Source organism: Bombina bombina, chromosome 3, assembly GCF_027579735.1.
Source record: "Bombina bombina isolate aBomBom1 chromosome 3, aBomBom1.pri, whole genome shotgun sequence".
Classification (NCBI taxonomy): Eukaryota; Metazoa; Chordata; class Amphibia; order Anura; family Bombinatoridae; genus Bombina; species Bombina bombina.
Genome location: NC_069501.1, coordinates 339,693,190 through 339,710,233, shown reverse-complemented (window position 1 = coordinate 339,710,233; position 17,044 = coordinate 339,693,190). Strand labels below are relative to the sequence as shown.

General features: G+C 39.9%; 1 protein-coding gene across 2 annotated transcripts in view; it reads right to left on the bottom strand.

The window, feature by feature from the left end:
- Window positions 1-17,044, bottom strand: part of STS (steroid sulfatase) — a 785,042-nt gene that overhangs the window by 238,281 nt on the left and 529,717 nt on the right. For both annotated transcript variants that reach the window (XM_053706447.1, XM_053706448.1), the window contains one exon: window positions 10,875-10,996. In XM_053706447.1, the coding sequence (XP_053562422.1) occupies window positions 10,875-10,996 (122 nt within the window). The remainder of the gene's footprint in view (window positions 1-10,874; window positions 10,997-17,044) is intronic.

The window sequence follows — 17,044 nt, the reverse complement described above, 5'->3', positions numbered from 1 at the left end:
AGCCAGAGCCCAGACCTGAATCCAATCGAAAATCTGTGGAGTGATCTGAAGAGGGCTGTGCACAGGAGATGCCCTTGCAATCTGACAGATTTGGAGTGTTTTTGCAAAGAAGAGTGGGTAAATCTTGCCAAGTCAAGATGTGCCATGCTGATAGACTCATACCCAAAAAGACTGAGTGCTGTAATAAAATCAAAAGGTGCTCCAACAAAGTATTAGTTTTATTTTTTTATTTTTACTTCCCTTCACCTAAAAGATTTCAGTTTGTTTTTCAATTGAGTTGCATAGTTTATAGGTCACATTAAAGGTGGAAAAAGTTCTGAAATTATTTATCTTTGTATAATTTTTTTACATCACAGAAACCTGCCATTTTAACAGGGGTGTGTAGACTTTTTATATCCACTGGTATATATATATATATATATAAATATATATATATATATATATATAATATAGGCCAAACCGATCGTCTGGGGTTGCTGTGTTCCTTGTTCAGAGAGGAATTGCCTGGTATTTCGGAGCTGGACTGATATGCTACAGGAAAGTTCTACTCTGTGAAAAGCATTACTGGGCTAAAAGAAGTTGCACCCAGGTGGTAAATCGCCATAGAACAGGCTAACAATGGTATTGAGCTGGTTGTTTATTCCTGTGAGTGCACTTCTCTCTGTGTGTATTTAGTCTCCCTATGGGAAAAAGGGGCAACCAGACGTGGACTCCTTGCTCAGTGTGCTTAGAGGAATACTGCTACACTTCACTGACGAGGCCAAATGAAGCCCGAAACGATCATCTGGGGTTGCTGTGTTCCTTGTTCAGAGAGGAATTGCCTGGCATTTCGGCGCTGGACTGACCGTAATAGGCGGGATCAGACTGATATGCTACAGGAAAGTTCTACTCTGTGAAAAGCATTACTGGGCTAAAAGAAGTTGCACCCATGTGGTAAATCGCCATAGAACAGGCTAACAATGGTATTGAGCTGGTTGTTCGTTCCTGTGAGTGCACTTCTCTCTGTGTATGTATATATATATATATATATATATATATATATATATATATATATATATATATATATAACATTGCAATATACTTTTATTATTTATTTTGACCCATTTTCCTGTAATTTTATTCTGAAATTGTGAGCTTTTCAGTTCCTGTTAGAAATGGAAGTGCAGAACACTGTTATATTCCACACAGCCATTGGCTGCACACTCTAGTGACTTATTTATAATTGTCCCATTGCAGAGAAGGTAACCTACGTTAAAACATGGCAGCTCCCATTGTTTTATTGACACTAAAACTTTACACTTATTTTAACAACTAATGAAACTTTAAAAAATACATGTTATTTTCAGACTAATCTGTATTTGAATGCATCATTTATTTAGTGTTTAATATCCCTTTAAATTATAATGCACACACAGAATATGGGATTCAAGGGGAGCCATACAAGGCAGGGGACCTAGCTGCCTGTAAGCTCTGTTTCCTTTCCCTTCCATTTGGAAGCTGCCTGCCATTCTTCTACTACTTTGTATACACAGATTGTTTGCAGTTATACAGGTAGCAGCAGAATTGAGCAATACTTTGCTTGTTCATTGGTGTCAATCAGCACTGTTGAATGCTGCTGCTCCTGAGTGTGTTACTAGTAAAAATATACAGTGACACCAGTGCGCAAGGAGAGAAAAAGAAAAAAAAAACTAAAAATTTAGTGTAGCTGTAACAGAACTTATCTGACTTTCCCCAGTGCTGGCTGCTTATGAGAGGCTTGTTTTTTTCACACTTTAACACTCATGTTCCTTCATAGGATCACCATTTCAAGAGGGAGGGAAATAATGCATGCCAGGAATTGGAGTCCAGAACTGCAGTTACACAATACTGAGAAGCATAGGGTGAACTATAAATTCCAGAATGCTTTGTAACTCTCAGAATACTGTGCTTCTTCCTCTAACACAGAACTACATTTAAAGAATAAAAATACATAAAAATGGACATCCTATTGTCCTTTTTTATGCAGTTTTACTCCAGGTGGGGAGGAAAATTCAGGTGGGGGGGCAAATGCCCACTCTTGCCCCCCTCCTCTGGACTACCATGAACCCAGTGCATGTTTAATTCGTAGGTGCTCGAACTAATGCATTTGCTTTCAACTTGTAATATGCACGCTACTTTTCCCTATGGGCTTAGCACCCAGTCTTCTTTGTGAGTCACTGAAAGCTTTACACCTATCTTTGAGTGCTTGCGAATACCAAAGGCTGTAAGTCTTGGAGCTCAATGGAATCTGTATCCGGTCCAGTTTGAGAGTGCATTCCATTTCCATGTTTTGTATGTGTCTAGGGAAATTACAAAGAAGCTGCTCACCTGGTACACTTTTATCAAATATGAGTATGTATACAGATCAGGGAGGGAATGTAATACCAATCTGTGTCTGCTGTCCCAATTAAAATTAGAAAATGCTTCAATAATTTTCATCCATGTAGTAATTATACTTGAGATTCCCATTGTCACTATGGAGTGTATGGACTGTATTTATTTAAATGAAACTTGTTGCTATTGAAGACCTTGATGAACATACATTTTCTTCAAATAAGCTTCCAGCTTTTTGTCCATGGGATCCTTAAAGGAGCAGCTATCCCTATAGGGATCGTAGTTCTCTTAGCCAGAGTAGAAATAGCCCCTTCTACTTAAGGCACCGTTGGCCAAGAATCTTTAATGGAGTCAGCAACAGGAAACATATTTTTAAATACAGGAGACAGGGAGAAAGGAAACCCTGGCTTCTCCCATTCCTGTGAATTAATCTCCATCACACGGTCTGGAACAGGAAAAACTTCCACAGAGGAAGGAACATCATAGTATTTAAGTATTTATTAAGTTTACTAGACTTCTTTGGGTTGACAACGACAGAAGTATCGGAGTCATCCAAAGTAGCCAAAACCTCCTTTAACAGTACACGGAGGTGTTCAAGCTTAAATCTGAAGTTTACTTCTTCAGTATCAGATGAAGGAATAATACTGTGCGAATCTGAGATTTCACCCTCAGAGGCTACCGAAGTATCCTCCTCATCAGACTTATGAGGGAGGGCAACCTGCATAGCAAAAGGTGGAACAGAAACCTTACTATCTGAATGTCTAATTTTCCTCTTGCGTTTTCCCAGCATAGGAAAAGCAGATAATGATTCAGATACCGCAGAAAATACCTGTGCAGCAAAATCTCCAGGCAAATAAACTCCTCCAGAAGGCTGTGAGGAACTGCAGGGCACTGTATGTGACTCCATAGAGGCAAGGGACATTTGAGGAGAAAGCTGTGGCATTGCCTGAACAGCATCATCATGAGAGACATTAGGCTCAGAGGGCAACAATTTATCTTTACTGTTCTAGCTATGCATGCAGCAAATAAATTTGTTCCTCAAGGCATAGCAAGCATTTGTCAAAAGACACAGGGTCTTGGTCCATGTCCAGAATACTAAATAAAAAATTCCCAAAATTGTAGTATTTTTTTAAATACACTGTCACTTTAATAATTTTTACCACAGCTGCTTAACGTTATGCAAAAGTTTTTTAAAATAATAAACCAATCTGGCCCCCTACACCTCGGACAGGCTGAGATGCCTTACTGTAACACATACACAATTTGGCTGCCAGAAGTCTCTAAAACGATCATATAGTAGATCGACACTGAAGAGACTAAAATTCAATGATGCCGCTCCGTGTATATACGACAGCAGAGATAAGTCACATTACCGGCAGAGAGAGGAAACTATGCAGCAAGTAAAAGGTGCGCGTTTCCCTCTGCCTACAACACTGGAGCTTAATTTACACAAATGCTCAAGCAGTCAGTCAGTTAGCTTATTCTAGCTAAGCAAGCAAAGAAAAACAACTGCCAAATTTTAAGTTTTATACATAAATTCCTGTATAAAACATAAGCCACACACATACTAATAAAGTATTTCAACAAAATTAGCCCATAGTGGAAAAACGTCCCAATAAAGGGAAGATTAACCCCTAGTCTCAACATACATAATGTGTCTGCCCACTGCCCAAGAAAATGCTGTATAAAGGATTTTAAAAATGTCCCATGTACTGCATGGGACATATTCTTCTGAAGTGCAAGTCTCCAAGACCTAGAAGACAAAAGCACTTACCTGCAGTCTAGCAGGAAGACAGCTCAATAGGCGTGAAAGAACACATATTCCTTACAGAGACCTGTAGAAAAAGAAAGAACAGAGTAACCAACTCTGGCTTTCTGTACCATAGGCAGCAATGTGTTAGGAAACAAAACAAAGACTACCTCACAACTTCCTAACTGCTTAAAAGTCACCACTACTCTACTGAAGAGATTGACATGGACTCATCTAAACCCAAATCCTTGCTTGCAGGGAAAAGTACCCGAAAAAGGAATTCATTTCTTCAGGCACCAAACTTCACCTTCTCCATTGACAGAGGCAAAGAGAATGACTGGGGATTATGGGTAGAGGAGTGACACTTAACAGCTTTGCTGTGGTGCTCTTTGCCTCCTCCTGCTGGCCAGGAGTGATATTTCCACTAGTAATTGAATGACGTTGTGGACTCTCCATACCTTAGGAAAGAAATTAACATTTTATTACCTTATCTTTACTATGCCCCACTGGGAGTATAATTTCTTTCTTCTGTAATTTCTTCAGAATAGGTGGAGATACTATAGGCTAAGTCAACTATTTCAAATGCCAATATAAGGTTAAAGGAAATACTTGTAAACACTCCAGCAGGTAAAGTAAACCATTGGGATAAAATTTAAAGGGGAAAACATTTTTGAGTAAACTGACCCTTTAAGAGATTGATGTTCAATGATGTTTGGACAATGGGATCAAACCAAGGCAGGTATGTAAATGCAGCATGATGATATAACAAGCATCATTGGAAACACGAGAGCAAATCGCAAAATATACATTAAAGCTATAAAAAGTAATAGAGTAATTCTGTCACAAAGGGGACAGACTCTTTTTTCCCAGCACTACAAGGGAAGCAGCATAGAGTATACCAATCCAGTTTTCACTAACACTTATCCAGTAATTGAAATGGAGTGCAGTTTTTTCCTACTTATCCCTATGACACGAGAAGAGTCTGTTATAATATTAATGTCATTAACATTTTATCTTGGAGCAGAGGTTACTGGGTTCTGAGTGCTTTATCCATTCTATTGCATACACAGAACTTATAGCTCCAGAAGCAAGTAAGTAACAATCAAAAGGGGTGTTTGGAACAAGGGAAAACAATGAATTATAACAATATTGCTTAGACAGCTTTTATTTCTTTTTGAGGCTTGGACTTTAAAAAACACTATGAGGATCATTAATTAATTTGTGGATGCAGCTTTGAGGCCTCAGCATCTTAAGACCACAGCTATTCTCCACCTAAAGTGTAGCTGAATTAAATCATCCCAATCCAATCCACATGATTGACAGTCCCTGCTCGGGGGCATTGCAGAAGCAGCTGCTTGTACAATTTTTAATATGCTGCCCGCTTACCACAATGCAGAGGGGACATATTCCCAGTGTTTTTTTTTTTTTTTTTAAATGAATTTTTTATTGAGGTTTATAAGACATACAGAAACCAAAAAGACCAACATTGCAGAAGCCCATTGTTCGTATCACAATGTAAGAGATGTAAACGCAATTGACATATGAAATAACAACATAGATATTACAATATTGTTAAAAAAAAAAGAAAATCCACAGATCTATCGCTGAGTCATAGATAAACTAACTGATGGATTGTGTTCTATCAGTGAGTTTTCATATAAGTGCCTCTAGTAAAAGAAAATAAAGGATAAACTAATGTTATGTTAGTCTAGATGGAAATTACCTCATTTTTTATTTTTTGTTAAGAAGAATGAGGTTATGGTAACTATGACTCAAGTCTGCTGTAGACCAAAGAGGTAAAATCACTTATGGAAACTAGTGGCATCTCTAGAAATTACTTTAGGGGAGAAAAAAAAAATATATATATATAGGTCCATAAAAACTGTAGAGTGTATAAGTGGAGAGCATAGTTAGTGGGTATGGTAATAGGAATAGGGGTGCAGCGGAGAAGAGCCGCTTAAAGAAGGGTGAGGGGGTATTGTACGGATGGAATCTAAGTGAAAATGCACTGCTATTGGCACAAGGAGGTAAAAAATATAAGTAGAAGTGTAATGTTCCTTAACTCTCTCCATGAGAAGCTTAATTATAGTGGAACAACTTGCTGAGCTTTTAAGTAGTAGTTGGAGCTAAGTGCAAATTATCCAGGAGTAGAACGTAAATATGGGAGCGTATTAAATAAAAGGGGGAGCTCACAAAAGTGCCCCCTATGTTGTACCATAGTAGAATGCTAGCGGATAAAGTGCTGAGTTAAATTGTGAACTGCGTCCATGCGAGGGAAGCTAAAGAGGATGGTTATGTGATAAACTGACTGAGTGGAGGCAATGTGTAGTACAGGAACAAATGTAGCATGTCAGAAATGAATGGCACCGTCTGCCTGCCCTAAAATACTTCTGCGTCTGAATCGGAAAAGAGCACCTGTTAGAATAAGTCCATGTGGATTCTATGATAGTAAATATATGGGTGCTGTGTCTACTCGTGTTATCGACTAGAACTAAGGGTATGTCTAAATGTATTCAAGCAGTCAGGAAGGTGAATGAAGGGGATTTTGTTAATGGAATAAGGACCAATATATTAAATTAGTAGGGTAGGGAGTAGTATAATACCTAATGAGAATGTGTAATAATGTTGTAGGAAAAATCACTCCATCCAGAGGGCATATGTGAGTTAATAACTATACATATACAGAAATAACAGAGACCAACTCTCTCCCTATTCCAGTTACAACACAGAGAGTACATGGTTAACAGAGCTACAATGAAGTAGAGAGTGGAGAGAGGCTATGCTAACCTATATAGGAGCTTAGGGTTGGGACACAAGAACAGTAGCATAACAATTAATAATATAAATCCCAAAGTGAGCAAAGAAAGTCAGTCCTACAAGTATATTAACATATGTAATAGTTTGGGTCACTGATCATGAATATAACCAAGAGCTAAATACATAAGTTGATTCCTAAAGCTTTAGGACACAATAACAGACAGCCTAGGCTAAATGTACATGAGGTCCAAGGTTCAAGTAATACTCACAGTGTGGTAGTAAAGAGTACACAATCTTAACTCTAGTGACATACACTAAACCCTACCAACATTTCTGAATAGCAAACAAAACAACTATTAACTTGCATAAAATATAGCGTGAGCTTTGGTTAGGGAGTCAGTTTATTTCAACCCACTCCAGATCGGAAGCTGTATTGTACCGGTACATTGTGGAAGGTAAAGAAGGACTCTCGGGCCAGTGTGGGTGGTGAATGAACTAGGCGACACAAGTGCAAAAGTCTCCATGTTAGGCGGGTGTTTACACACCATGGGGAACCCGCCAGCAGTGGCTCTAAGTCTCTTCCTGGGGAGTCGGCCGCATCTCCCCCGTCAGAGGCCCAAGGAATATGGTCAGGTGTCGGGATTTCCGCGAGATATAAGGTTTGAGACTTCGGGAGATGAACGTGTCGCATGTCAGAGATCAACAGAGGCGTCTTGAGACTTGGTGGATCGGAGCTCACAATCAGGTCTTTCAGGATTTCCCCCACAGGGGAGGGCGGTATTTCAGGTAGTTCGATTGCGATTTCCCTTATGTTATTATTTCCAGAGCTATAGTCCGCCTCCCTGCCAGACCCTGCGCTCGGACTTAGGAATGATTGTAGTACCGGGGTGATGTTCTCTTTCAGCCCCGCAAGTTCCAGGCTCTTGTTTATGAGGATCCCAGGGCCATCCTGTACGGGTGCTCCTCTGATGATATCAGTAAGATCCGCCAGCCTTCTATCATATTTATTTGCGAGCTCCATTAGGGCAGTATGAATGTCAAAATGCTCCATCTTGATTCGGCAGTGAAAGAATCTTGTAAAACCCGACTATCTGCGGGGGGTTAGTAGAGTGAAGAGTTGAGGGCCGGCGCCAATCTGTATTTCCATTCAGTCTTGTGTTTTAAGCGTCGTCACAACCAGGCGATACTAATATCAAATTAGTCCTTCAGATGTTAGGAATCTCATATAGTAGAGGTAAAGTTGATATGTAGTAGGATTTTAAAGATAAGTTATAAAATTGTTGCGTTGAAGCTGGAGCTATCATGGAGTGCGACCTTTCATGGCGCCGGCTAGACACGCCCCCCCTCCCAGTGTTTTTTTAATAAATGGGGCCCTATTATGGAGTTTAGCATAAGGATTTTGTTTTTATATATAATTTGAGGGAAATTAGATCAGGAATTGACCATCCTATGAAAGACTTTATGGGACCAAATTATCAAGCCCCAAATTGGGCTGATTATTGGCCGCAAATCTGCAGGGGGCGGCATTGCACAAGAACTGCCTGTGCAATGATAAATGCAGACAGTGTATGCTGTCAGCATTTATCGATGTGCGGCGGACATGATACGCTACATTGTACCATGTCCTCTCGCACTTTCATAAATCAGCCCCTAGGTCTCAAAGGAATAAATTACATTCAGACAGGGAAATAAATTATCTAAGGATTAATGTACTTAATATCATAGGATTAGGAAACATGGTGAAATGTGGTGCCATGTGCCCCCCTGTTGAGGACGCTATTTATGGAAGTCAGGTTTACCTTATATTTTAGTCCACACCCTATAGTTATAACCCCCTCACTATGTGAATTTATTCAGTTCTCACCTGCTCTTTACTGAGATACACACATTCTTCTTACCTTCATCATGGAAACACCTACAACAGCACTGCTTCTGACTACTGAACTACACAACACACTCTGCACTGGATACAGACTGGGATTAATAATGCATGGATTAGTAAGGGTGATGTATTCTGGCACTTTTGCAAAGAACTTAATTGATAGGTATTCCTATTAGCCTATTTATTTTGAATTATAGTCTTATGATGATGTTTAGATAAATATACAATTAAAAGGTAAAAAGTAAATTGGCTGAGTTCCTCTAAATATATATGTATGTGTGTTTGTTTCTTTTGTGTACGAGAGCACGCATATATCTGCATAATGCTGCTGTCTTATTTCAACAAATACAATTTTTTCTCCCAATAAATTATTTTTACATGATGATGGATCAGTCAGTGTTTACAATACAGCATTTATTTAATAATTTATTTTAGTGTTACAAAAAAATCTATTTAGTTCAAAATAGCACAGAAATTACTTGAATATATGATTTCTCATTGGCTATCAACCAAAGAATAGTAGCAGGTAGTAAATATCAGCCCATGAACGTTAGTAGTAAATAGCTGTTATCTACTGAATTTAAACAGTGTTTAACTCACATTTTGAACCAAAAAAATAAAATAAATGATGGTTCATAATAAGTATAACTTTATAGGAATATACTAACTGTACTTTACAGAGTGGTTTAAAGCATAACATGATGGGTTCGCAAATGATATCAGTTATCAATTATAGAATATTCTTTCTGTAAAATGAATACTTTTCAATGTGTCATGACTTTAACAGAGAAAACTCAGAGGACTGCTTAAGTCCCTATAGCCTGTTTTTCAAAACTGAAGAGGGGCACTGGTGCCACTGGGCAAATGGTTAACACAGAGAGACTCAATGATTACTTGGAAGCTTCAGAATTACTAACAATTATTATAGCTTTATTATATTATACACATACCTAGTGACCAGTAAGTTTTTTTTTTAGGAGGTGTACAATTTATAGTAGATCTGTAGTGGAAAAAAATACAGCCAATGCCCTTTTAAAATAATAATACGAATACCAGTCCTGTTTTAAATCAAATTATTTTTAAAATGTCGCGGTTAAACTAAAATATTAAACTAATATAAACCATAAGGGAAGAAACATACTAAACACCCTTAAACATGCAGGGCCAGATTTATAATAAGGCAGAGTAGACATGTGACTACAAGCGCACTCCCTAAAGAAAGATGGCTGCTTCCCACTCAGAAAGTAACCATATCACAGTAAATGCAGCAAAGGCCTGAGCAAGAGCAGCTAAAGTTTAAAGATGTGTTGTTGCTCACATCAGATGCTCAGACAAGTGTTGTTTTTTATGGGTAGTTTTTTTTTCTTTTGCCGCTGCTGTCTCATTGTATCTAGGCGTTATTACAGAGCGCACGTCGCCTGTCAAATTGTATGTTTATACTGTCTTTCACTGAACCCAATTTATAAGATTTTCAGGCTGTTAGAGGGAGCTGCCGTCTGGGTCATTGGTTGGTCACGTGCACCTTCCCAATCCAGAGGAAGCAGCACGTGCTGATGGAAGTCACATCAGTCAGGGATACTAAGGGGTGACAGAAATACGTAGGTATTACTCTCATGGAGTAGCCTGTCAGCAGCAGTGAATGCAATGAATCCAGTAAAAAAAAAAATCCTCTAGGGATATATAATGATTAAGTTATATTAGACAACCAGAAACATGTATGACAAGAGTTAAGTAGACTCTAGCAGCCACAGGGTTATATTAACACGTTTACGGGTGTTTACAGCATACACTGTATTTACTTCTTTTTAAAACTTAACAGAGTCACAGTCCCATAGTATTGGATAATGGTTTGGGATTTCTGGCCTAGTACTTTTCCCATAGCACTTCCTTCCATTTATATGTCCAGTTTTCAAAAAGTGACCCCGTCCAAAAATGCCTGACACGTTTTGGGGGGTGCTTCAGATTTCGTTTTTTTTAATAAAACCCTGATCTGGTCTGTTATATGTTTGCAGTACTAGATACTAGATAACAGCTGGGTTAATCAGAATGTGAACCTTTAAAATGTCTCTGTGCTATAATCCATTATTTCTTTATATCATATAAATATTTGAAAATAAAGCAAAGATGACTTACTGTTTCTCTGATTCCATCGTACAGCATTTAAATATGCATTACAGTAATGGAAAAGAAATTCATGTTCAGATGTGACACTTCTTCCTTGAATCAAGGGCATCAGATCATATCCATCAATAATTCTGAAAGTACATAAAAGAAAACAGAAATGTAGAGTTGGCATAATGTATTGGTTGTATGAGAACTTTATGTTTTTACATTTAACTTAAAAAAGGACTTGTGAAAGTATTTAACGCACTTTAGGAGCAGATTAATGTTGTTTTTAATGAGCCATTTAAGTTACATTGCATTACAAATGTCAATTGTATGCTTTTTTGTCATGCAGCATGAATAAAAGAAAAATAAAACGTCAACAGAATAGTTACTCTTCAAGATGCAATTTGTTTTTCCTTCTGTGCACTGAGCTCTCTTTAGAAACATTCTAGTATTTTAACCCTTTTTGGTTGGTGAAACTCCTATATTAATAATGGGTGCCCCCATCTTGCAGTGTGGGTATTCTAGAACTCTGATAAAAGGAGTGAACATTTACAGGTCAATGAAATTGCTAATATTTTACTTCTGTATCCTGGGTTTTGGGTTGACACAAAATGCAAAACAAGAGTTTTGTTTGTTTTTTTGTTTGTTTTTATACACATTTTGAAAGTTATATAACAAATATAAAAATGCCATAAAAAAATATAGAGTTATGCAGCCACTGCAAAAATGTAAAGTTCCCCCATGACAAAAAGTACACAAAAAGCTGGCAATGCCAATGATCTTTGAATGGGCAACCCATTTGTCATGAAGTACAATAATAAGCTTCAAGATGGTAGAACCCACTATTAAGATGTGGAGCTTGATGAACCAGCATTTTAGTAAGGGGTTAAAATATGAGAAGATTTTTTTAAAGAGTTGCAGGCATAGGAGTAAAAAACAATAGCATATTGAGTAGTAACAATGCTATTGTAGGTGAACCTAACAGTTTAATGTCCCTTTAATATTTCTAGTTTAGTGTGGATGGCTTCTTAATCATGTATCAGTCATGAGAAATATGGTTACATGAACAGACCTAAGCAAATTGAAGCTATGGCATCTATTTATCAAGCCGACAACTTACTTGCATTCGACGGCACCAATACACTCGCCTAAGATCGCCTAACATCGCTGCCGCGGACCTGAATACACTCTCCAAAATGATCAAAAAAGCTGTCAAAAAGCCGCACACCAAGTATGGTGCGATGAGCAGCGGACTGTTGTTAACTAACAGTCATCAATCTCACTGCTCTTCGGCTTTTCTACAGTTTTATTGTTACCCTGTCACTAAACACCCACACTATACTATACTGTAAATCTCCCTATACCGCCATTCCCGGACCCCACCGCATCTCTAATAAATGTATTAAACCCTAAACCGCCGCACACGGACCCCGCCGCAACTAAATCAAATGTTTAACCCCTAAACCGCCGCTCCCGGAGCCCACCGCCACCTACATTATACTTATTAACCCCTAATCTGCTGCCCCCTACACCGCAGCCACCTACATTATATTTATTAACCCCTAATCTGCCGCCACCTACATTATATTTATTAACCCCTAATCTGCCGCCCCCTACACCGCCGCAACCTACATTATATTTATTAACCCCTAATCTGCCCCCCTACCTACATTTATTAACCGCTAATCTGCCGCCCCCAATGTCGCCGCTGCCATATTAAATTCATTGACCCCTAAACCTAAGTCTAACCCTAACACCCCCTAACTTAAACATAATTGAAATAAATCTAAATAAATATTACTATCATTAAATAAATTATTCCTATTTAAAACTAAATACTTACCTGCAAAATAAACCCTAAGATAGCTACAATATAACTAATAGTTACATCGTAGCTAGTTTAGGATTTATTTTTATTTTACAGGCAACTTTGTATTTATTTTAACTAGGTAGAATAGTTATTAAATAGTTATTAACTATTTAATAACTTCCTAGTTAAAATAAATACAAATATACCTGTAAAATAAAACCTAACCTAAGTTACAATTACACCTAACACTACACTATAATTAAATAAATTCCCTAAACTAAATACAATTAAATAAAATTATCTAAAGTACAAAAAAAAAACACTAAATTACAGAAAATAATAAAATAATTACAAGATTTTTAAACTAATTACACCTAATCTAATCCCCCTTACAAAATAAAAAAGCCCCCCCCCCCCCCAAAAAAAGCCCTACCCTACACTAAATTACAAATAGCCCTTAAATGGGCCTTTTGCGGGGCATTGCCCCAAAGTAATCAGCTTTTTTACCTGTAACAAAAAGTACAAATACCCCCCCAACATTAAACCCCACCACCCATACAACGAACCCTATTCTAAAACCCACCCAATCCCCCCTTAAAAAAGCCTAACACTAACCCCTTGAAGATCACCCTACTTTGAGAAGTCTTCACCCAACCGGGCCGAAGTCCTCAATGAAGCCGGCAGAAGTGGTCCTCCAGACGGGCAGAAGTCTTCATCCAGACGGCATTTTCTATCTTCATCCATCCGGCGCAGGGCGGGTCCATCTTCAAGACATCCGACGTGGAGCATCCTCTTCATCCGGAGTCTTCTTCAACAATGACGGTTCCTTTAAGTGACATCAGCCAATATGGCGTCCCTTCAATTCCGTTTGGGTTTGGGTTAGACTTAGGTTTAGGGGTTAATAAATTTAATATAGTGGCAGAGACTTTGGGAGTGGCAGATTAGGGGTTAATAAATGTAGGTAGGTGGCGGCGGTGTAGGGGGGGCAGATTAGGGGTTAATAAGTATAATGTAGTTGGCAGTGGGCTCCGGGAGCGGCGGTTTAGGGGTTATTAAGCTTATTTCGTTGTGGCGGGGTCCAGGAGCGGCGGTATAGGGGTTAATAACTTTTATTTAGGTGGCAGCGGTGTAGGGGCAGCAGATTAGGGGTAATACCTTTTATTTAGGTGGCGGCGGTGTACGGGGGGCAGATTAGGAGTGTTTCGACTTGGGGTACATGTTAGGGTGTTAGGTGTAAATGTTCCCATAGAAATCAATGGGATATCGGGCAGCAGCGAACATAAGCTTTCGCTGCTTTCAGACTCCCATTGATTCCTAGGGTGGCGGATTGAAAACCAGGTACGCTGGGCCGGAATACTGCCGAGTGTACCTGGTAGTTATTTGATAACTAGCAAAAGTAGTCAAAATCTGCAAAGTCAGAATTACTCAAGCACCAGTGACTTATATTAAGTGTGCAAAGCTGGAGGAGCCACTGCTTGAAGACTCCAACATAATATAGAAGCAAAAAAATTCCAGCAGCACAACAGTAGTGAATTATAATCCAAATGTATTAGGTACCTGGAGGAAAAAACATGACGTTTCGGGCTCAATTGCCTTTAATCATATGACCTCAATGCAGTATACACCTTCCTTAAATACCCAACACCACAGGTGTGGCTAATCATATCTTTACCTAGCTTATTCCAACAACAATTTCTAATCTTAACGCCACCTAGTGGTGTGTATCTAATAATACATCCAAAACTAAATAAGTCTAACAGTGTTACATACTAGTATTTTAGCTGCATGTTACATATCATATCAAAATTTCAGAACAGTACAAAATTCAAAATTCAATATTTACAAAAATAGTAGACAGGGAAAGTTCTTCATCTCAATGCTCATATCTAGAGAAGGGATTTTTGTAGAATCTGTAAAATTACAAAAAAATATTAAAATCAATTTCACGGTTCATTCCTTTAGGATACAGACAATCTAGCCTATAAATCCACATAGACTCTCTCCTTTTTAAGATCAGTTCTCTGTCCCCACCTCTTCGTGGGACAGGGACATGATCTATAAGTTGAAATTTCAACTGTGCAATTGAATGGCCAAAAGTTAAAAAATGATTGGAGACAGGGACATTAAAGTCTTTACATCTGATATTAGACTTATGCTGTATGATTCTATCCCTCACCCTTTGGGTGGTCTCTCCAATGTAAACCAACCCACATGGGCATTTAATCAAGTCAATTGCATAATTGGTATTACAAGTGAAAAAGCCATTGATTTTGTACACTCTACCAGTTAAAGGATGTGTAAAATTACGACCCTTGGCCATGTTATTACAATTAGCACACCCCAAACAAGGATAACAACCCAAACCTTTTCCAGAAATATAACCTTGTTGTTACGGTTACCCTTAGTCTCGCTGAGAGATGGACCGCTTAGTAGCCTGGATACCTATTGCTAAAGAGGGGAGAAGCTGCTTTCCATAGTATTCTATATGAGTCTCGCAAATATAGAATAATCTCCCTTAGCTGCAGTACAGCTAGGATACCCTTCTGCCCACAAAAACGAGTCAACGCTGCGATTGAGGGTCAAACAAGAACTCAGGACTGGGATGCCCAGCCTGCTTTTTATTAAGGTTACATGCACACAGGGCACTCCCAGGGGGAGAGGGGGGGAAGCACAAAATCCCCCATCACACATTTAGATAGAGAGCACTGTCCTTTGACAGGCCACAATAGGATTACAGTACTTAAGATAACAAGTTTACAAGTTCATCTTATCAATTAGCAGTCTGGCTCCAGAGGTGATTAGACAATAGTTTCTAAAAGCTGAAAAAAAAGAGTTAACTCTTTATGAAATGATACTTGTTACGGTTTTCTTGGAGCCCTTCTTAGGCGCTGGCTTGCTGGTTCAGGCATTGCTGCTGGGAAATAAGCTCTTCACAACAAAATAACTAATGCTTCTGTAACAGTGCTCCCTTTCTGTGGAACACTCTGGCAGACACGGTCTGACCCCTTTTCGGGGCAGACTAAGGCTGTCCAGACCGCTGGTTATGCGGGGCTGAGGTCGGTTTGTCTGGACAACCCGTCGGCGTTGCCATTCTGTTTCCCAGGTCTGTAAGTAATGGTGAAATTGAAGGGTTGCAACGATAAGCTCCAACGTAATAGCCTGCCGTTATCTCCAGAGACCCGGTTCAGCCACACCAACGGGTTATGGTCGGTGACCAGAGTGAACTCCTGACCATATAAATAGGGAGTCAATTTCTTTAATGCCCACACCAAAGCCAAACACTCCTTTTCGACCGCTGCATAGCTGACTTCGCGGGGCAGGAGCTTCCGGCTGATGTAGGCAACTGGATGCTCCCCTCCATCTTCGCCTACTTGGCTGAGGACGGCTCCCAGCCCGAACATGGAAGCATCTGTATGGACGATAAAACGTTTGTTAAGGGCTGGGGCCGCCAAGACAGGAGCGTTAATTAGAGCATTTTTGAGAGCCTGGAAAGCCGTTTCACAGTGGGGAGACCACAGGACCTGTCGAGGTAAGTTCTTCTTGGTCAAGTCAGTCAGGGGTTTGGCAAGTGTGCTGTAGTCTGGTACGAACCGTCTATAGTACCCTGCCGTGCCCAGGAAGGCTAGGACCTGAGTCTTAGTGATGGGGGTGGGCCAATTGGCGACAGCTTCTATTTTGGCCGGCTCTGGTCGCTGCTTTCCACACCCCACCCGGTGACCCAGGTACTGTACCTCGGCCATCCCAAAGTGGCATTTTTCTGGCTTCAGAGTCAGGCCAGCAGCCCGGATCTGATCCAGAACCATTCCCACATGAGCTAAGTGGTCCTGCCAGGACTCACTGTGGATCGCTATGTCGTCCAGGTAGGCGCAAGCAAAACTCTGGAAGCCATCCAGGAGCCAATCCACCAAGCGCTGGAATGTAGCTGGGGCATTCTTCATCCCAAACGGCATTACCCTAAACTGATATAAGCCGAATGGGGTGACGAATGCCGACTTGGGGATAGCCTCCGGGGCCAGGGGAATCTGCCAGTAACCTTTGCAGAGGTCAATAATGGTCAGGTAATTTCCCCTGGCTATACGATCGAGTAGCTCGTCTACCCTGGGCATAGGGTAAGCGTCCGTCACGGTATTTTCATTGAGCCTCCGATAGTCTACGCAGAACCGGGTGGTCCCATCTTTCTTGGGCACCAAGACAACTGGGGAGGCCCAGGGGCTATCGGAGGGCTCAATTACCCTGAGCTGGAGCATCTCATCGATCTCCTTCTTCATTCCTGTCCTAACTGCTTCGGGGATTCGGTACGGAGCCTGGCGCAAGGGAGCTTGTCCCGGAGTATCTACCTGGTGGGTGGTTAAAGTAGTGTACCCTGGCTTCGGGGAGAAGGTGA